Here is a 21901-nt window from a genome sequence, read left to right on the forward strand (position 1 = left end):
TTTAATTTTACATTGTATTGTTGCACTGTTGTTGTTTTTAAATAGTTTAAAGATGTAAAGTTTTGTAGGAATGTTTTAAGATGTAAAATTTTGTAGGAATGTTTTTACTGGATGTAATCCGCCCTGAGCATGCCTGTGCAGGGAGGGCGGAATAAAAATCGAAAGTAACAAACAAACAAACAACCGAACAAATAAGCAGGAAGCTTTTGCGATCTGGTGGTCAGTTCTTGTGCAGGTTCCGGAGTAGTCAAGAACATACATGCGCCCCCCTCAAAACCTGGCAACTTTCTCCACCGCACTTCATCAAATGTATTGTCCGGATAACAGTACTGCCTTTGGCCCCCCACTCTGGGCCGGCAGTAGTCTGTCTAGAAGAGCGGTACAAAAGCACACAGCCCTTGTTATATCGGAATCTCACTCCCATCTTTTATTTCTCTGGTAACGCTTAGAAGATTCACGTTGCAGTGACAGCTTTCGCCCAAAAGGGGGCGCGGTAGAGGAAAGACTGGAATCACAGGCTGTAGCTCCCCGCTGTCCACCGCACTCTCGCTGTAACGTTAAGCCGCCGATGCGCGTAACAGACGGAGAGGTTTTTTCCCCTCGTGACTCGCAAAGGTGCGCGTGCGCAAACGCAAGGAAGGGCGAACGCCTTTTCAAAAGTGCGGGGGGAGGGGGTAAGCGGTGGAAGTGCTGCACATGCGCACATCTTCTCGGCCGTTGCCGCCCGCCCACATCCGCTCGGAGTCTGCGCTCGCGCCGTCTCTCCTTCTCAACGGACGTCGGGGGCGGGCGGAAAGGCGAGGTGAGAGCGCGCGCAGTCTCCGTGTATCCCTCCGCCGGGGCTCTTTCTCCGCGCCCGGGAGGCTCCGGAGAGGCTGAGGCGGCAGCGGCGCTGGGCCAGCGACTTGTGGAGGTGAGCGAAAGCGGCCGGCCGGCCGGCCCAGTTTTCGTCTCTTGGAAAGGCCTTTGCCCCCCGTGAGGGGAGGCGGCGGCGGCGCCTTTGAGGGGAAACAGCCGAGGGAAGAGGCGTCGTTGCCTTCCCCACTGCCTGGGTGCGGCCCCTGGGGAGGTGGAGGAGGGAAGCGGCCTGGCTCTGCCAGGGGAGCGTACCGGCTCCCCTGCAGCGTCCTGAGGGCCGAGGTGGGGCCGCCGTGGGAGGGCGGGTGGAAGGCTGCCCTTCTCGGGGGCTGCCTTGGTAGGCCTAGTGCGACCATTGCGGAGCCCCCCCCCCCCCAAGCGGCGGTGCTGGAGCGGGGCGCTTGGTAGCCCTGCAGCCAGGCGACCCCCCCCCCCCCGACCCTGGCAGCCGTAGTGCGGCTGAGTGCAGTCGGAAGGCGCTGATGCTCTGCGGGTGGAGGAGGTGATATTTGGGATGCAGAGAGAGAGATGCGGAGGGGAGCAGACATCTAATAAATGATGTCGTGCCTGGCCTGCCTCCATCTCTAGTTCAGGTAAAGGGCTGCATTGCAGCCGCAGTCGTCTATAGGCACGGGGTGGGGGGAGCTGGTGGAGGGGAGCTGTTTTGGATAGCAAGGTTTGAGTCCAGTGGCATCTCAGACCAACAAGATTTTCCGGGTGTAAGTTTTCGAGTGTCGGAGCCCCCTTCTTCAGACACGGCAGAAGGAGGGAGGGAACTCTGGCTGGCTAAAACTTACACCTGGAAAATCTTGTTGGTCTCTGAGGTGCCATTGAACTGAATTGCTGCTGTTCTGGTGCGCATCAATGCAGCTACCTACCTGAAACTGTTACAGATGTTCATGTTGCGGCTTTTTATAGGGCTGTAATTAGAAAACATTCCCAGCACCTTGAGAAGGAAATCAGATAAGGTTATGGCAGGATAGCCTCCTAGTGGGTAAAAGATAGTATTTATCGCCCTGGAGGGTGAGGCGAATAATCTTTTTTCTCTCTCAAGGAAACTAACTAGAGATGTAAAGTCGTGATTAGTATATTTCATCATGAGAAAAAGCACTCACCAGACACTAATTTGTGGACCTACTGTGGAGTTATTTCACTTTAGGTAGAAACTACACCATTACAATGTGAATAAAACTCATGTTGTCTTACGATGTTTGAGAACAGTGGGCAGATCACCTGCTTCCATCTGCTTCTATCTTTGTGTCTCAAAGGAAGAGTTGTTAGATTGTTGTACAGGCAAGGCTCTCAGGACTGGAGATTGCTCAAAATGTAACATTTTGGGTACAAGTAGTCAAGATGCTGTTGACTAACTTATCTGCAGTGATTGGGAGTTGACATTAAGACTAGTTAGAAAGCCAGGGTGCTGTAGAGGTTAGAGTGTTGGGCTAGGATCTGGGATACCCAAGTTCGAATCTCTGCTCTGCTATGGAAGTTTGCTGCATGACCTTGGGCCTTCTCAGACTTACTTACCTCACAGGGAGGATAAAACGGAGTGGAGAACTATGTAAGTTGCTTTGGGTTCTCTTTGTAGAGAAAGGTGAGATACAAATGAAGTAAATAAAAAACTCGGTCTCTTAGGTATGGAAGAATCCTCAATTAAACTTTTGGATAAAATTAGTTAAGAATGAATTGGGTAACTGACAAGGAGGGCTTCTTTTTGTGCATGAGCTCAGCTGTTGTTCCCCTTGTGAACACTATATTTTACCTAAAAGGAAAATAGCCCCCTTTAAAAGGTTATATGCAAAGTTCTTTATTACAGTACATTCTCATAACTTGAATGTGAATTTAAGTGAAACCCCCCCTCCCCTCGTGTGTTTTGAGAGCACTGCTGGGGCGAAAACCTAGTGATTCTTTCAGGTAAATATGGTGGCTATTCCTCCTGGTTTAGGACTTTAAGCATCCTGATCAGGAAATGAAAAACTGAAAGCAAAGGGCTTCTCTTTTTGTCCATAATGGGTTGCGTAAAACAAGGTAGGGATGTATGAGAGGTGAAGAGGGGGAAGAAATGGTGTGGCATAACTTGGTCTAACAGCTTGGCTGCTTCCAGTTTGTTCTAGTTTAGGAGTCAGGCTGTATAGTAGAAGTCCTATTGTTGTTGCTCTTAATTTTTCCCTTATTTTTTGAGTTATGAAGATGCATTTGGTATGCTGAATTAATTATTGGAGGAAGAGTAATCAACTTTAATATTAGAACATTTGGTCCTTCAACTTTATAGTGGTATGAGATCATGGCTGTTTACTGTCATTAGAACAGTGGACAACATGTCATTTGTAGGACTTTAAAACCAGGTTTTTGTGTAATTTGATAGTGTGTTGTCAGTTACAGCAATTCATAATTGTCATAAAACTGCTTTCCTCACATTAGAGATCTTAAAAATGAGCCGTGTTGGATCCTAGTTTGTTTAACTTTTCTTCACATGGTACGATTCTCCTGCTGCTGTTTTAAAGAGAATGGATCACCATAGTTCTTCACATATGACTGTTCTGGGTTAGGATGTAAGATATTGAATGCTTAAGCAATAAGGATGTGTTTCTCATTTACATATTGCTGTAACCATTGAATGAATTTTCCAGGTTTAGAAAACTGACAAAGGGTTGTCTGTGTATTCCAGGTTCATTGTGCTTGAGGAACGTGCTTGTCAATGCTGGCTTTACTGTTGATCGTCTGCACGCAAGACTGATGTCAGAGCACTTTAACATGTTAATGGTTCTTAAAGATCAGTGGTAGAGCTGATGGTATGTGAAGTAGATGGGAAGCATGTTAATGTTTAAGTGATAATATTTTATTGTGCTGTGTGACAGTAGTATCAAGTTGCACTTTAGCCTTCTGAGATGAAGGGAAAATGGTATTTTATGCTTTCAGATAGAGTGTGACTTTTTCCCATTCATCCTAGAAGGCTATGCTGTAACAGTATATTAGCTCTGTACAGAACCAATTAATCAAATCAAGCGTACACTACATCCTGCACCAGATGCAAATAAGAGAACATCATTGCTGAAAATAGCTTTTTTCTTTCCTTGTTCTGCATCCAACATGATAAAAGGATTGGAGAACTCAAGAGCTTCCACTCTTGTTATAGTGATGTAGCTTTTTACAAGTTTCAATCCTCTAAAAAGTCTGCATAAAGCTTTAAATATAACATTTAAATACAATAAAGCATGCACTTCTCTTGTATGCTTACTAGAAATAAAGCCCGTTGTGGTAAAAAATACAACGGGCTCTAGAAAGGGGAGAGTGGGCAGGCAGGCATTCCCTCCTCATCCCTCACAGATCCCGGCCGGTGAAGCAGGGGGGTGGGCATTGCCACCTGCTCCATACCTGATCTCAGCAACATGAAGGGATGGTGGGCTTTGCTACCTGCTGCACGTCTGATACAGGCCGGGTAAAAGGGGGGCAGGCATTGCCACCTGCTCCACTCCTGATCCTAGCTGGATGAAAGGAAAATGGGCATTACCTTCTGCTCTATGCCTGATTACAGGGTGAAGGGGGGTAGGCATTGCCACCTGTTCCCTGCTGGGTGAAGGGAAGACCTCCTACTCCTCACCTGATCCCAACAGACAAAGGTTGGTGGTGGGCTGTGCTACATGCTCCGCTCCTCATCCCATCTGGGGGAAGGGGGTGCAAGCATTGCCACCTTCACTGCTCCTGATTCCGGCAGGTTGAAGGGAGGCAGAGATTGCTGCCTGCTTGGCTCGTGATTTCAACAGGGTGAGGATGGGGTGGGCATTGCTGCCTGCTCAGTGCCTTATTCCAGTAGGTTGAAGGGGGCAGGCATTGCCACCTGCTCCACTTCTTGTCCCAGCTGGGTGAAGGGAAGAAGGGAATTGCTTCCAGCTCTTGCCTGATTCCACCCACATGAAGATGCTGGGCAGGCATTGGCACCTGCTCCACTTCTGATCCCAGCTGGGTGAAGGGGGCAGGCATTGTCATCTGCTCTGCTCCTAATACCAACTGGGGTTAAGGCGGAGGGTGAGCATTGCCACCTGCTCTGCTACTAATGCCAGTAGTGATAAGGAGGGGGTGAGCATTGCTACCTGCTCTGCTCCTAATACCAGCTGAGTTAAGGCAGGGGGTGTGCATTGCCAATTGCTCTGTTCCTCATATCAGCTGGGTCAAGGTGGGGGGTGGGCATTGCCACCTCCTCCGCTCCGAATACCAGCTGGGTTGAGGTGGGGGGTGCGCATTGCCACCTCTCTGCTCCTAATGCCAGTTGTGATAAGGCTGGGGGTGGGAATTGCCACCTCCTTCACTCCTTAATACCAGCTGGGTTAAGCCAAGGAATGGGAATTGCCACATGCTCCGCTCCTAATACCAGCTGTCTGAAGGATGGTGGGCATTGCCACCTGCTCCATTCCTAATACCAATTGGGTTAAGGTGAGGGTGGGCAATGCCACCTGCTCTGCTCCTATTACCGGCTGTGTTAAGGCAGGAGGTAGGCATTGCCACCTGCTCCTCTCCTAATACTGGCTGGTTTAAGGAGGAGAGTGGGCATATCTACCTGCTCTGCTCCTGATCCCAGCTGGGTGAAAGAGGGGAGGGCATTGCCACCTGCTGTGCTCCTAATATCAGCTGGGTTAAGGTGTGGGGGGTGGCATTGCCACCTGCTCCGCTCCTAATAATAGTTGGGTTAAAGCAAAGACTGGGCATTGCCACCTGCTCCGCTTCTGATCCCAGCTGGCTGAAGGTGGGCGTTTATTGCCACCTGCTCTGTTCCTAATATCAGCTGGGTTAATGCAGTGGGTGGTCATTGCTACCTGATCTGCTCCTAATACCAGCTGGTTTAAGGCTGGAGCGGGCATTGTCACTTGCTCCGCTCCAAATACCAGCTGGGTTAAGGCAGGGGGTGTGCATTGCCACCTGCTCCACTCCTCATACCCACTGGCTGAAGGAGGCAGGCATTGCCACCTGCTCCAGTACTAATACCAGCTGGGTTAAGGTGGTGGTGGGCATTGCTACCTGCTCCACTCCTAATATCAGCTGGGTTAAGGTGGGGGGTGGGCATTGCCACCTGCTCCGTACCTAATACAAGACAGGTTAAGGCGTAGCGAGGGCATTGCCACCTGTTCTGCTCCTGTTCCCTGCCTGGGCTTCCCACCACAGCATGTTTTCTGGAGCTATATGGTGAGTTTCTTGGGCTTTCCTCTGCGGCAGCGCCCTCTGGTGGCGCACCAGGGTATAAAGTGAGTTGTCTGAAACACGCTTACTCAATTATATAGTAAGATGAGTAGTTATATAAAGGAACAAGAAAACATATATATATAACTAGTTATATAAAGGAACAGAAAACATGTATCTCGAGGCTATTCAAGGAAAAGAGTGACTAGGTGTATGTCACTGACGATTTAAGATGTAGGAACAGCTTTCCAAGGTATGGAATTGGGATTACATGCGGAAAATGATTGATAGGCTGTTTTTCTTTCTTTTTTTAGGTCCATAATATTGAGTAATTGCAACATAATTGGTCAGATTTGAAATAGTTCTCTGATGTTCACATTATGTTTGCCACTTTATCTTGTACATTGCAGTATAACGAGCAGTAGCAAAATATTTGACATCTATATCACCAAGATCTGAGGCATGAAATCTACCTTGTGGTGTTCCGCAGGGCTGAATCATTTCATCTGTTACTCATTCTTTTGATAACCCTTCAAGAAAGATTGTCCATAGTGTTGGGAGAACTTACCTGCTTGAAGGAACATTTGATCTAATACAAATCTGTTGACCCAATTCTGCAGGCAGTGCAAGATTGTCCTTAGGTAGGCCTTTGTGTCTTAAGTGGAATGGCAGATTATGTCTGAAGAGGATATGGTGGTAGTCTGCTGACGTGTTAAGTTTTCTGAAGTTTTTGATTTTAATGTCCTGATGCTAGCTTCAGCAGCTTCTTAAACTGCCCTGATGCTTTAATCCTGAGACAGTCAGGATTAAAAACCCCCACATAAATAAATGTACTAAAGTGGAGCAGGACAGTATTCATGTTGCTTAATCTAGGGAGAGGCAGATACTTTTAACCATATTTGGGGTTATACAGGAGACGTTTACAATATAGGCATAGAAGCAAGAACGGTCAGTCATAGTTCTGAATATATTTCTGTAACGTTTCGGCACCAGTACTCTTAGCCAGCCTTTTCTCTCTAGTCACAGGCATTCTTAATGTGTTGTAGTGGTAAAAAGACAGTATTGAATTTATGTAATCTTAATTTTTGCACCTATTTTCCGGTTAAAATTGCTTGATAAACATTTTGAATTGTTTACTAAACAGCATTTTAGACGGAACTGCTATGAAAAACAGGCTTAGAAAAATACTGACACTGTAATTTTCCTTCTAGTTTTACAAGTGGAGCCTCTGGTTGAGAGATGTTTCAAGAAAACCTACCTCGCAAATTGCATTTGTTTGCCAATGTGCTACATCACTGGAAAGCTCACGAAAAGTTTGGCAGTCGTTCTTGAAAGTCTCAGGAGAACACATGGACACCAAATAAGCATACTGTGACCTGGGAGTGGGTCAAAGTCTGAAGCATTCTTGATTCAGCAGTTTAGTCCACAATTGATAAATGTCTTAATAAAGCTTGTAAAGGATCCCCTGTAGTCTCTTCAGTTTTTCAAGAAATGGTTGCTTGATCTGGCCTGCCAAAATAAAGTGGCTTCTCTAATCTGATCCTGGAAATATTAATGGAACATAGTCATGTCTACCCAGGAAGAAAGGCAGATCAATACGGAATATGCTGTATCTTTACTGGAGCAGTTAAAGCTGTTCTATGAACAACAATTACTAACTGACATAGTTTTAATTGTTGAGGGCACTGAATTCCCATGCCATAAGATGGTTCTTGCTACATGTAGCTCTTATTTCAGGTATGTGCTTAAAGCATTGTTTTTCTCATGAAAAAATGTGTTAAATAATGCTGCTACTGAAACGTTTAAAACCTCAATGTATAGCATAGTTTTGTTGTTGGTTCTGATGATAACTTTAAAATGAAGGACTAAAATACATTTTAACATGGGAAGACTAGATCAGCATGCACAGCTCAAACCACTTGAAGGACCATAGGAGCACTGTGCTGGAAGGAGGAAAGTTGTATTATAAGAATGTGGCTTTCTGGTATTGCTATTTTATGCAGGCAGCTTTCTATTTTGTGGGGCCAGGGTTGTTATGGAAGGAAGTCTGTTTAGTGGGGGTAAGATCTAAAGTTGTTGCTCATTGTTGCTCTAGGGTTGATGGCAAGTATATCTAAGGGAAAAGAAACAGATAGCTATTGTTTTATGGTGGTGTTAGAGGGGCGGGACCCAAAAAGTAAAATTATATGAACTCATGCTAGCTACCTTGAGCTTGTGAAGATAAGGCAGGGTATAGCTATTTAAATAAAATCAATAAAATAGGGGATGGATCCCATTAATGTTGAAGATTTTCAGTCTTTGGGTTAGGGAGATTAGCGTGCTTCCTATTTAACTTAAGTAGTATAGTGATTGGGGAGGGTGCCTTGCAAGCAGTTCATTAGGTCAAATAAGATGTAATTGAGATCACCATGCCACTAAGGATGAACTCAAGGGTGTAGAGATCTCTGAAATGGGATAGAGAGTGCTAGGATGCACATGTTTCCCCCACATGTTTTGCTTCCTGATTTCTAACTATTTGAAATTTTCTGGTATGGTTAAATGAAATGAACGCAGTATCCGTGACCCAGCATTGCTTGCCATTATCCTGGGAGTATCAGAAAATATTGGCAACTTACAGGTCATCTAAAAAAATAGACACCATCCCAGAACAAAATTATTTCACCGCAGCTATCTTGGAAGTGGTAACTTTAATAATCAAGTACTTCAGGAAATAAGCAAAATTAACTGTCTTGCTGTCCCTAGGGCATAGATATACAGTGACTACTTGAAAGGGGAGTTAAACTTACTTGGAAGGTAAATAAATGTGATTTCCTCAAATGAGCAGAACAACTATTATAAGATGCTTGTATTTTACTAGTAAATGCTCTTGAATTTGAGTGCTTTGTTAAGTGCATATGCGGTATTTAGGTGTCAGGGTTTTTTTTTTTTAACCAGAACCAAAGGCTAAATCTAGCATGTTTGGGGTGGTAAAGTGTCTCCATGTGTTCAAGGTGTTGACTGGCTAGCACCCACAGTCTAGAAGTAAATACCAAAACTGATTCAGTGCTGCCAGCTGTTGGGCAGAAACTACACCTATCCCTACCAAAGACTGCAGAAGGGAAACAGAACTATGTCGGCTCTAAATGTTGCCAGAGTAGGACTTCTTGGTCTCCTTTGGCGCCTGGGGTTTTTTAGTGAAAGGCACACACCACCCATGGCCACAGCTAGGCTTTCCAGACTAGTTCTGTGGCTCTTGCTCTGACTTCCTGAAGGGTCAGCAGTCAGATGTTTTATATTCTGCCACATGGAAAGCCAATCTGGGGATCAGATAATTTCTTTATATGAATTTACCTATGATTAAGTGGATATGGTCCACCTACTTCTAAACAAAACTGTGTGATTGGTGCTCCTTTACAAACCATCTTTCAAGTGGAAAGGAGGAAGGGCATTCTAATCTTGAAAAGGGCTGGAAAATTTGCAACAGAAGCTAGAAACTGGTTAAGTTAATGTTTTTGTGTTTATTTCTCAGGGCTATGTTCATGAGCGGATTGAGTGAAAGCAAACAAACCCATATCCATCTGAGGAATGTGGATGCAGCCACTTTACAAATCATCATAACTTATGCTTACACGGGTAATTTGGCAATAAATGACACAACAGTTGAACAGCTTTATGAAACAGCCTGTTTCTTACAGGTAGGAATTCTCTATAATTTTTCTAGAATGTATATTGTCCAGAATTTACATCTAAACTATGTAATGATTGAACTTAAATTAAATGTATAAACAAATTTTGTTTTCAAGACAGTTTGTGCATTTTGAAGATAGAGATGAAAAATATCCTGAGGAATATTAATATACATTGCCATAGAAGTATTTGCATGTTTCATGTTAAGGGTGTAATTATAAGCTGTCTGACAAGGAAGGGAGACTTTAAAAACCTACGCGAACTCCTTTTAGAATTGGCATGTAACACTTTTATTACTAATGCTATCAATATTAATGATTTTGGGGAGGAAGTGATTACAGATAGAAGGGATATGTTGATAGAAGGATGGACCAGATAAAGAGAATGAGATCAGACAATAGGACCTTTCTCTTTTTCTGATCCTCCAACCATCTTCATCCTGATAGTCGTCTGGATGCCATAGGGCCTGAAACAGTTGTTTTTGCTCAGTGCCAGATCAGTCCTTGGTAAAATGTCAATCACGCTAAGCCTACTTCTGGATGAAAAACTAACCTGGTACTGAGTCCTGGTTGGGTGGAGTAGAGGTGGAGGAAAATGGATGTTTCTTTGTTGTATCAGGGTTCTTGGGGTAGCAACACTTTTTCTATTTGATCTATTAGAGGCGGTTATGGATCTGGTGTTGAGAATCCTGAAGTTTGTTAGTCCATGGCTTTCAAAATCAATGCTGATGCTTTCCTTATCTTGGGGAGCTCAGGGTTTCATGGCTGCCATGACAACTGTGCTGCTGTTCTAAACCGTCCTGTTCACCGTGCATGTAGCTAGACACATTTGATTTTTCTGTCCTGGATAAATACTAAATGTTTGGAAATGAAGTTTCTATAATTTCTTGGCCATGGATCCACCACTATTACTTTGGTTAGATTTAGACAGTAGAGACTCTGGAACCATTGGGGGGGTCATATTAATGATCCACCTCCAGAGACCCCTGGATCTGCACAGATTCCTCAGAACATTTCTGAAGTGCCCAACAGATATGGCACATGCTCCTGTCAAAGCCTGGCTGTTCTATTTGTATTACACGCTCTCTGAGAACCAGGCTCAGAGTGGATCACAATAGAAATATAAAACAGGCGGCATAGTAATTAAAACACTTCAGTAAAAACATTGTGGCATTTTTATTGCACAGTCCCTCTATGTACAAGAACCCATCGGGATGGGTGGCAAACTGCTTGTTTTGTTGTGTGAGATAAAATAAATGTGTATGGAGTTCTTGTTTTGCTGGTTCATATGTAATAAAATTTTGCGCCTTTAAGTGGTCGTGGATGAATTCTTATCTTAACCAGTTGTTTTCTGTTCCACTAAATGGGGCCTTTAAACGTAGTAATAGAATGAGAAATTTGAGAGAAGTAAGGCTAGGGTTCGAGATTAGCTTTTTGTTAAGGTAATGACATCTGGGGTCGTCACTGTATTTACTTATTCACTACAACACATTTGTTTTAGTTTTAATAAAATTACAAGAAACTATGAAGAGTTTAGGATTAAGTGCTATGGTAGCAATAATGAGAATATTCGGTCATTAAAATATAAAACCATGAATGCTGAAAAATGAGTCTGGCTCCTAAATTTTTAGACTGGCTTTTAGATTCTAAGAAAATATGTTAATACCCAATTTACACTTGTGGTTCTCAACCTGCAATCCACATATGAACTTTACTATTCATAATTCACTTTGCTTACTTCTACACTTCTGCTTTTCAGGACCCACTTTTGAAGTAACTCCGCTCTACTCTCCCCTCCCATAAAACACAGGAATCCCACATAAGTTAGCACTGAACAAGTTTATAACTTAATCATGCTTGTTTATAAAATAGCAGTGCTGGAAAACAGAATGTATTTCATGGCCATTTCACATAGTATGCAGAAACCCAAATTTTCCTTAGAACTACACCCTCCTCCTTTTTCCTTTTCCATCTGGGCCCTATGATCTACCTATGAGCTGCTATCCAATTTGAGAACCACTGTACAACTGTAATACTTAATCATTCAGAGATTGAGTGATACTGTCAGTTGGGCGAGTTCTGCCTTGGCAGACTGTGTTTGCAGGCAGTTTGTTTCGTTCCTTAGTTCTAGGCTGCAAACAACCCTAGCATGTGTTTGTCTTCAGTGTGGGAAGAGGCCTCCACTCTGTAACTGATCTTTTCGCTCTTGCGAAGCAGAAGTTCAATAAAATGTGGAACAACTACATCCAAGGGAATGTATTAGATTTCTCCCTTTTCTGTTGTTAAGTGTATGGTTGTGGTTCTTATAGATTGTACCAACTTTAACATAAGCAGTACTTTGCTTCTAATGTGAATGTTTTCTCCCTTGCAGGTAGAAGATGTATTACAGAGGTGTAGAGAATACTTAATAAAAAAAATAAATGCAGAGAACTGTGTGCGGCTCTTGAGTTTTGCTGACCTTTTCAGCTGTGAAGAGTTAAAACAGAGTGCTAAGAGGATGGTAGAACACAAGTTTACAGCTGTATACCATCAAGATGCTTTCATGCAGCTCTCTCATGATCTGCTGGTAGATATTCTGAGCAGTGACAACTTAAATGTGGAGAAGGAGGAGACAGTTCGTGAAGCTGCTATGTTGTGGCTGGAGTACAACACAGAATCTAGATCACAGTATTTGTCGTCTGTTCTTAGCCAGATAAGAATTGATGCACTTTCTGAAGTAACACAGAGAGCTTGGTTTCAAGGCTTGCCACCAAATGATAAGTCAGTTGTGGTTCAAGGCTTGTATAAATCTATGCCTAAGTTTTTTAAGCCAAGGCTCGGAATGACTAAAGAGGAGATGATGATCTTCATTGAAGCTACTGCTGAAAATCCTGGTAATCTTTACTCTTCAGTATGTTACAGCCCACAGGCTGAAAAAGTTTACAAGCTCTGCAGCCCTCCTGCTGATTTGCATAAGGTTGGAACACTTGTAACTCCTGATAATGATATTTATATAGCAGGTGGGCAAATTCCACTGAAAAACACAAAAACCAATCACAGCAAAACTAGCAAACTTCAGGTTGCCTTCCGAACTGTGAATTGTTTTTACTGGTTTGATGCCCAGCAGAACACTTGGTTTCCGAAGAGTCCAATGCTGTTTGTTCGCATAAAGCCATCTCTGGTTTGCTGTGAAGGCCACATCTATGCAATTGGAGGAGACAACGTCGGTGGAGAGCTCAACAGGAGAACTGTAGAAAGATATGATACTGAGAGAGACGAGTGGACCATGGTAAGCCCATTGCCCTGTGCATGGCAATGGAGTACGGCAGTTGCTGTTCATAATTGCATTTATGTAATGGCACACAATTTGATGTACTGTTACTTCCCTAGATCAGACGCTTGGGTTGAAATGGCTATGAGACAGACTAGTAGATGTTTTGCTTCAGCTGCTGCTTTTGGAGATAAAATATTTTACATTGGAGGCTTGCATGTTGGCAGCAACTCTGGTATAAGACTCCCAACTAGCACTGTAGATGGGTCTTCCGTAACTGTGGAAGTCTATGATGTGAATAAAAATGAATGGCGAATGGCAGCCAATATTCCTGCCAAGCGGTATTCTGACCCCTGCGTTAGAGCTGTTGTAATCTCAAACTCTTTGTGTGTGTTCATACGAGAAACCCACATGAATGAGAGAGCCAAGTATGCCACCTATCAGTACGATATGGATCTTGACCGGTGGTTCTTGCGGCAACATATTTCTGAGCGGGTGCTATGGGACCTAGGGAAAGACTTTCGATGCACTGTGGGAAAACTGTACCCATCTTGCCTTGAAGAATCTCCATGGAAGCCTCCACCATATCTCTTTCCACCAGATGGAGCTGATGAATTTGAGCTGCACGGAGAGATGGTTACATTGCCACCTGTATAGCTCTCAAAATCTAGAGACTGCATGCTTATAATTGGTAATCATAAATTCTATATGAAAAACAGCTGGAAACTAAAAAAAAGACTGTCTTGTATGTATGCCCTATATAACATTTGTGGCCATTGAGTGTAAATCAGTGAAATTTTCAAGCAGGTATGCTTCCATAATCTAAAACAATCCCACTGATGGGATCTCTATGGGTTGGATCCAGCTCAAAATTTTCACTTGTGCTAGATAGAGCGCTTGTGCAAGAAGAAATGCAAGGGAAAAAAAACATGGTAGCTGCTTGGCAAGTCACACTTCCTGTGTCGTCCTTTGCATTTCTGCTTGTGCAAGACGTTGTGCAACCAGTTTCTGGGCCCTATATATATCGAAAGTTCTAAGTGTTGCACAAGATTTTGTGCAAGTGGAACTGTGCTGTTTGTGTTTCTGCTTGTGTGTTGCTGGATCCAAGCCTATGTATATTACAAGCTTAAAGCATCTGCTTATTGTCTAAACATTTAGTCCTGTGAAGGCATTTAGTTCAGGAAATGTTCACAAAAGCTGCATCTGTTTTTAGGATGATATGTCAATTGCTCTGAAAGTATCTTCCAGTTGTATATGATTGAGTTCTGGAAATCTTTGTATGTGCTAGTTACAGTAGATTCAGTGTGGCCTAATGGGATGTGCTGCACTTAATATACAACAGCTGTGTTGGTATAATAATGCCATGTAAAAGAAGAAACAAATCCAATGGATCTACCTGTGGTAGGAAGGGTAGATCTTCCATTTTACAGTGACATGCAGGGCAAAATGACTGCGGGTTCAGTCAAGCTGTATTATTATTAGGTGCATGTATTTTCACTAACTTATACCTGTCTATTTAGAATACAGGTCTTCCGAGCAGCTGGTAGTTTACCAGGTGTGAACTTACATTGCTGGGCTTGCAAGAATTGCCAGCCCCTCCTAGTGCGGGTCTCTGTGGAGTTTTGGATCAGTAAATGACTCCACATTCTGTATTTCAGAAACATTGGCTCATGCATATTATTTCCTGCTGCTTATGTTCCCCCCATCCCATTCAGATGTATAATGGATTAACCAGGTCTTTTTTGTTAATTTAATAACAAGCATTACTGTAGAGTGACTGTGTGTAGAGATACCCCTTAGCTGTTTTTGTGTTTTTCTTTTGCGGGGGAGGGGAGCAGAATGTTCAGGAATACTCTGTACCCTTCTGCGCAAGAGAGCAGTTGACTAGTGCTGCTCTGGCATTAATCCCAGGAACCACTAGCAGTAGCTGGGTGCCACCAATATTACATGAGCACAGGTGCTTCATGATGGATCATACTAGCATGTTCAGCTGCATCATGTTCTGGCACTGTATTTTGAATGATATTAATTTATTAAAAAAACAGAATCAAAGTGTGTTTACTCTGTATATAACTATATCTTTATGTTGGAAACAGTAGTATCTGATTCAATTTAGAAGGCATATCTGTTCTCTGAATCTCACAGACCTTCAAACCTTGCATTATCTAATAAAGTAGTGGCATTTAATATGATGGTTAGCTTCACCCATGTAGAGAAGTGGGGATAACAGAAAGGGAGCATGCTACATGCTTCCTCTTCCATGTGCTTCTATATCAGCTAAAATAGAACTTGCCGTATTTCTGCTCTGCTGATATATACAACCTGTCTCCAAACTAGTTAGATGCTGTTCTGTTCTAAGAGGTAAGAAGAACAATGAGCTACTTGTGCTTCTTGCTGTTCCTGCTTTTAATTTTGGGGCTCTCATTGAAGCTAAGATTCCAGAGGAATAGTTATATTAGTTTGCTTCAGCAAAAACTGTTTTGTGCCGCCTTAAAGACATTCACATGTTGTTGAATGAACTTTTATGGACTAGAAATTATGAGTAGATCTTTTTATGCAGTGTGTGGGGGGGATACCCCTTCTTGAGATGGAAAGAGTTAACAGAATGTATGGTCAGAGGCAGCTGTGAATAAATTCAGAAGCCAAATTCTTGTTAGGCATTTGAGCAATTTTTGCTCAGACTAGGACTCCGTTTTTATACTGTCATTGCAAACTTCTAATGATTACTACTCTGACCTTTATTGTGTGATCAGGGTTTTCTGTTGGCTTGTTTGTTTCTGCAATAACAAGCTTTCATTGAGGAGAGTGAGAAGAGAAGATGGGTGGGATCCACCCAGCTTTTTCACTCAATCGCTAGTTTTCTTCCATGAAAACTACCCCCCCACCACCACCCATGAAAGCTTCACGATTCTCTGTGTAGCCTATATAGGTGATCAAAGAGGATGTGTCCTTCCCCGTTTCTCAGCAGAAAAGTCCACTGGTTGCAACCCACTGTATGGGGGATTTTCTTTATCCCTGTTTCTGAATCCCAGGCAAACAGCTGAAATATTAAAAGATTCACTTTCTATTATCATTCAGCTTTCTTCTGTCAATAGATGCTTCTACTGGTCTTGTTGAGCATTTTTCTTTTAAATTGTCTAATATTAAACATTCTGTGGTAATTATTTTCTTTAACTCACTTTTAAAATATTGTTTGTAACTTGCTTTATTGTTGTAACTTGCAGAGGGAGTTAATTTATGGCCTTGATGTTACATGAGCAAGTTATTCCTGAAAGAACTGGGGTGGGTGGGATCTCTTATATGCAGCTATGACTGAATTACTTGGAACAGGATTGTCTGCTGTATAAATATTAAAGTAAAACCTTTTGAACTTGTAATTAAGACAGTATATACAACAAAAAAGTGAATGCGTGTTTGAAGATCGTTTCTGTGAGGCCCTGTATACATGAAGCAAATTACTGGAACAGGAACACCTTTTTTTGTGTGTAAACTGAAACAACTTCATAGGAGACATTAACAGGCATATAAGAGGGAAAGTTTCATTGCTGGCTATTAGTTTGGGCAGTTGGTATTTAGACCACCGATTAATTTGGCCTGCAAGTGAGTATGCTGTCCTTATCCTGTAGACTCACATTTATTGTAAGTAGTATACATGAAGTAGTAACAGAAGTTGGGCTTGGGGGAGCTGGGACAAAAGCAAGATTCTTCAGTGTTGGGTAGTGGAACATTTTGTAGGACTAGCCTAATGGCTACAGTTTTGGGATGTGTGAAGGTAGACAACTGGCAATTTTAAATTCAGTATATTTGTTTTGGATATTAATTTGACACGTAGTTTTAAGTGGAAAGCTTAAGTACTGCGTAAAGATAAATGTGTATTAAGAAACAAATGATTTGGGGACTCAAATTTTCTTCAAGAGAATAGTCAAAGGTCTGCTTATTTTTCCTATTTCAAAAAGCTGCAAGTGTACAGATACTGGAGTTACGTCTTTTCTCCCTCTCTTGAAACTAGTTTTAGGCCATTGGTGAAGGAAGGCCTGAGTTAATATACCTCTTTAATATAAGAGAAAGCCAGGCTGAAAGCCTCTATTCTAATTCAATAGTTTATTTGTATCTTGGGGTGAGCAAAATGGAATAGAATTGCTAGCCTAAAGCTTATTCCTGATGACACCCCAAGAATTACCATGTCACATCCAGCTAGTACTTGTACTTCTTCCAAGAAATACTTGCTCAGTGCCCAGTAACATGGAATTCAAGCAAAACAAGAACAATCTGTTTATTTTCTTTATAACAAAATATACAGCAGCATTCATAGTCTTTTACAGTAACTTCTTTGCACATTGACAGTAGATGTGATATTGAAACTTATAAACCTGGCAGGTTGATGGCTGCAAAGATCAGACAGAAGAAACATTTATCGCATTATAATAAAAATAATACATGCTTGGCAAATTAGCCTTGTATTGTCTACTAAATATATAAGAAAATAGAAATTGGTCAATCTCATGTTAATGGGAGGAGAGATTTCAGCTCTTTCTGTATTATATTAATGTACATACTGCTGAATGCTTGATTTTAATCACCCAGTTTGTTTTTTGGATGCCCCAATTTATTTGAGCATGTAAATAGATAACCCTGTATAGAAGCATGTGTGTTTTTAACTTAATACTTTGTAACAGGCTGATCTTAAACATTCGGCATGATGAGAAGTTTGTTAACACAGTATCTCTGTAAGAGCCTTCATGTAGTGCTAAGCAATTTGCTGGCATTCCTTCCAGTGCATTGCATCCTCAGTGCTTACTTGTGAAGCAAGACCTTTGCCCAATTAGGCTTGTTGTAACTCTGTTTTGGGGTGTGTGTGAGAGAGAGAGTAAATTTGCTGCTTGGGATTGTTCACAAAGTTCCTGAGCTATATTTCTACTACTGTGTGGGGTACCTTATGTAGAGCAGGCTCTATAATCTGTAATTTGACATAGAGGGTTCAGAAGCAGATGCTGATGTATGGAATCAGGTGCTAATACTCAATATTTATACAATGCTGAAGTGCTTGATAGAGTGTCTAATCAGGTCTCAAATCACATGCATGTTTTATGGAAGTAAGAGCTTCCAGTTATGAAAGGGTTATGCTAGCTTTGAAAAAGCACTGTAAAATAATGAATGAACAAGATTAGAAGTTTAAGAACTGCATTATTTTGTCAGGTTCCTGAAGGCCAGTGCCTACAAACTTGAGTTTTCATTTAAGACCATAGGCAGAGCCATGCTGCGTCAGGCCGAAGTTCTATCTAGTTCAGCTGTCTCTTCAGTGACCAACCAGCTGCCTTGAGGAAGCCTATAAGCATGATTACTGCAACAGCAGTCTCCTGGTTGTGCTCCCCAGAAACTGGTTTAATAATAATAAATAACAACATTTGGTTTATATGCCACCCTTCAGGACAACTTAATGGCCACTCAGAGCGGTTTACAAAGTATGTTATCCCACAACAAAACACCTGGTGAGGTGAGGTGGGGCTGAGAGAGCTCCTAGAAGCTGTGACTGACCCAAGGTCACCCTAGCTTCAAGTGGAGGAGTAGGGAATCAAACCCAGTTCTCCAGATTAGAGTACTGCACTCTTAACCATCAAAATGGCTCACTAAACCAAACTTATTTAAAGAGGCATACTGCCTCTAGTAGTGGAGGGAGTAGATAGCCATCATGCCCTTTCCTCTGAATGTGTCCACCCTCCTTTTAAATGCACTGTACTTCCTTTTGTCTGACCTGAAACCTCCACCAGCTTTGGTGTATGAGCCCTGGTTGTAGTATTGGGAGGGAGAAAAGCTTCTCCCTGTCCACTCACTCCATACCATACATAATTTTATAGACCTCTTTGAGATGCATCAGATAAAGCTTCTTGTAACACTCTCTTCTGAGAGTGAATCTTTTGGTTAAAGAACAGGTTTTAAAGGTTTTTGTAAGAGTTTGGGATCAATGTCTTATATGCCTGTGTCCCAAATGAGAAGTTAATGACTAGAACACAGATTCATATAAAATGTGAGTGACCCCTTTCTGCATGTACAGTGAGCTTGTTTTAGACTGTCCACAGCATATCAATTTATTTTGGGGATACACCTGTACGCTGTTCCACAAATCCATGTATTTAAGTGCAGCTGACAAGTTAAATGTTTATTAACTGTGTTGGAAGTGCTTAACTACTGTTGTGCACCCAGCAATAAGACAACAAATTCTTCCACTTTGATATCTAATCAGAATGAATATTACTTGACTAAACGTTTTTTCTAACCTGAATTGACACTTAATTACACAAATACTGCCCAATTTTGTGCTAAAACAGGTATCATTGTTTAACTAGAGAGAAATACTGAACTTTTATTCCAAGATAGTGTTACTATTAACAAGTGCATATACTATGTTTATAATGAATTGTCACTTTAAAAATTCAATGAAGATGTTTACCTTTAGCCCCATCTTATGTCTAAGGATTCTGCAGCCTAATATTTCTAAAACAGCTTTATGAAAGGTGACAAGGCAGAAGGTGATACGATTCTACATGCTCTAGTTTATCCTGTCATGGTCCCCAGTTCTGTCTAAAATTTCAGTAAAGTGTTAGAACTTCATGGATAAAATATACAAGGTAAGCAGACTGAACATGTAGCATGAGACCTGAACCGTATTTGAGTACTTTATACTATTAGCACCTTTAAGGTTTTAATTTAGTGGAATACAAGATGTTTTGAGATCCAGCAATTGGGGGCGGAGGCCTGAAAGGAGCAATTACAATCAGAACTGTCTACAGGAAGCTACTTGAGAGGCAGATGGAGAATATTTTTGCCACCTGTGCTGTGTTGTACCCATAATGTAATACACACAAATGGTTTGAAGGCTACATGCATGGCTTGTCATGTGCATTTGGCAGTATTGTATAGCTTGCCCCTATTTTTTTATTTTGTATGAAGTAGATTCACAATATAATATCACTAATCATTTGATGAAAGTCATCTTGTGTAAAATGCCCATCAACCCCTACAAACTAGTACAAATAGTTATCTATCAGTATCAGGCCCACACGTTTTTCAGTATTAAGAATATTCACTTTTCAAGAGGCAGCCCAGAAATGGTTAGGCTGGTTCCCATACTGAAACCCCTACAAGCTCTTCTAAATTTGGCTATCTCAAGGTTTGAAAGGGAGGTGAGCAAGGAGGGAATGTGAAAGATGCAAATAAAAAATGGGACAGGTGGGGCATCCTTATAACTTTATTTTTCTTGGGTAAATCTCAATCATGCTGTAATCATGCCCTGTCTGGCCCGTACTAAGCTCAGTATATATAAGCTTAGCATATATGTATGATCTTGCCTATGCTTCTGTCGTAAGTACAATAACTATTTTGCAAGTCCTTGCTAATTCACACATGGATCTACAGCAGCTAGGAACAAAGGAAACAGCAGCACTTCTGACTCTCCCCTGCAGAGTCTAATTTTACTAGAGAGGTAGGTACTTATAGGTTTTCACTGGTGAAAGTTTCCCGACACCTACATTGGAGAAACTCAGAAGAAGGGGAAAGGAACATGAGATTAAACAGCATCCCCAGTTATAAGACAAAGGAAGAACTAAGATGTGTACACATCATTAACAGAAGGTGCACTTGTAACTGACCAAAAGTAGTTTGTCAAAGAACCAGCTCTTACAAATGAAGTAGAGAGTCTCTTTGAATATATGACAGCTATACATTTCAGTCAGCTTTTTAGTCCATTTTAAATTGAATTTTTTAAAAGGGAATGTTTACTGGCTGTGTTTTTGAAAGAAAAAAAGCTGGTGCATGAACTGTTCTGACATTTCCTTATCAAATGAAAGCTATTTTTTTAAAAAAGTTGTAGCAGAGCACTTCTTGCTCATTTGTTTTCACTTTATTCTACTGACAGGCATTAAGTCCTGTGCACAGAATTATGGAAGTATGTTCCACTGAAATTGAAGGAACTCATGTCTGCATACAGGATTAAGGGGGTTTAAAAAGCATGATGTTGAAATTTTAGCTTTGCAGGCAAGTTCGCTGTTGCAAGTAAAAAGAGTCTAGACTGAGCTGGATTTTAAAATACAGCAAAATTTACATGAAACGTCTTCACCATCCACAGAACAGCATATATTGGAAAATAACACCTGTCCTATACTAGGGCTTATTTGCTACTGTCTGTACAAAGGCTTAGATTTAAACACAAAGAGGCATTAAATGCAAATATCCTGCAACACAACTTGAAAGGCTGTTCTTCATCTTCATGATCCTTCAACCCCTCTATTTTTTTAAAGCAGAGCTATTTATTTTCTCTTTCAAAACTAAACACAAGCATTGGCCCACTCCAGAACAGCTATTCTCCAAGGCCCTGGGGTGACTGAGTGAGAGCAGAAAGCCAGGACGACATAGCTGACTTTGCACTTGTGAAGGCTCCTCCAACTGACTGCCCTGTATGTATTAAAGAAGGGGGAGGGTAAGAGAAACAGCTTAGCATGCTTTGTGCTAAAGAATAAACACATTTTGCAGTCTGATAATTTTTCTGCATGCATTCTATATCATCTGGAATCCGGCTGTATAATTCCCAGTTTAAAACAGGACTCAAAATCAAATGTGTGATCTAAATTAACCCTTTATGAACAGCCAACTCAGAACAGTAAAGTTGTGTTTCTCAAGCTGATTCAGATTGTGGGAAGCCACCAGGAAAAGCAGGTTGTGGAGAAGCCACCTCAAAAGTTGCACAGGGAGGACATCATTAAGGGAAGACTACCGATGTTGGGAATAGCAGTGGAATTCGAGGGAAGAGGGCTGGCTTTTTGGTCAAAGACAGAATCAAGCAGTTCTGGACCTCATTGCTTAAAAAAATGAGCAGGTTAGCTTGGATCCAACCAGCTTTTCCACCAGTGAAAAAGGGAGGAAGGTCTTTGACCACCGGAAAGGACTGCTAGAGATCATGGCA

The 21901-nt window shown here is 41.9% G+C and overlaps 2 protein-coding genes across 4 annotated transcripts in view; one reads left to right on the forward strand and one right to left on the reverse strand.

The window, feature by feature from the left end:
* The first annotated feature begins 794 nt into the window (after window positions 1–794).
* Window positions 795–16006, forward strand: KBTBD2 (kelch repeat and BTB domain containing 2). Of its 3 annotated transcripts, none has more exons than XM_054992089.1 (5): window positions 795–913; window positions 3527–3650; window positions 7242–7767; window positions 9539–9704; window positions 12067–16006. In XM_054992089.1, the coding sequence occupies exons 3-5, from the start codon at window positions 7598–7600 to the stop codon at window positions 13600–13602; spliced, it is 1872 nt and encodes a 623-aa protein (XP_054848064.1). In that variant the 5' UTR covers window positions 795–913; window positions 3527–3650; window positions 7242–7597; the 3' UTR covers window positions 13603–16006. The 3 variants fall into 3 exon arrangements, with proteins under 3 accessions (XP_054848064.1, XP_054848067.1, XP_054848066.1); XM_054992091.1 differs by lacking the exon at window positions 795–913 and adding an exon at window positions 2862–2886; XM_054992092.1 differs by lacking the exon at window positions 3527–3650.
* Window positions 16007–17193: 1187 nt separating this feature from the next.
* Window positions 17194–21901, reverse strand: part of AVL9 (AVL9 cell migration associated) — a 35746-nt gene continuing 31038 nt past the window's right edge. Inside the window, exon 16 of the mRNA XM_054991668.1 lies at window positions 17194–21393. Within this exon, the coding sequence (XP_054847643.1) occupies window positions 21299–21393 (95 nt within the window). The 3' untranslated portion in view covers window positions 17194–21298. The remainder of the gene's footprint in view (window positions 21394–21901) is intronic.

The sequence above is a fragment of the Eublepharis macularius genome, chromosome 11 (assembly GCF_028583425.1).
Source record: "Eublepharis macularius isolate TG4126 chromosome 11, MPM_Emac_v1.0, whole genome shotgun sequence".
NCBI classification, from domain to species: domain Eukaryota; kingdom Metazoa; phylum Chordata; class Lepidosauria; order Squamata; family Eublepharidae; genus Eublepharis; species Eublepharis macularius.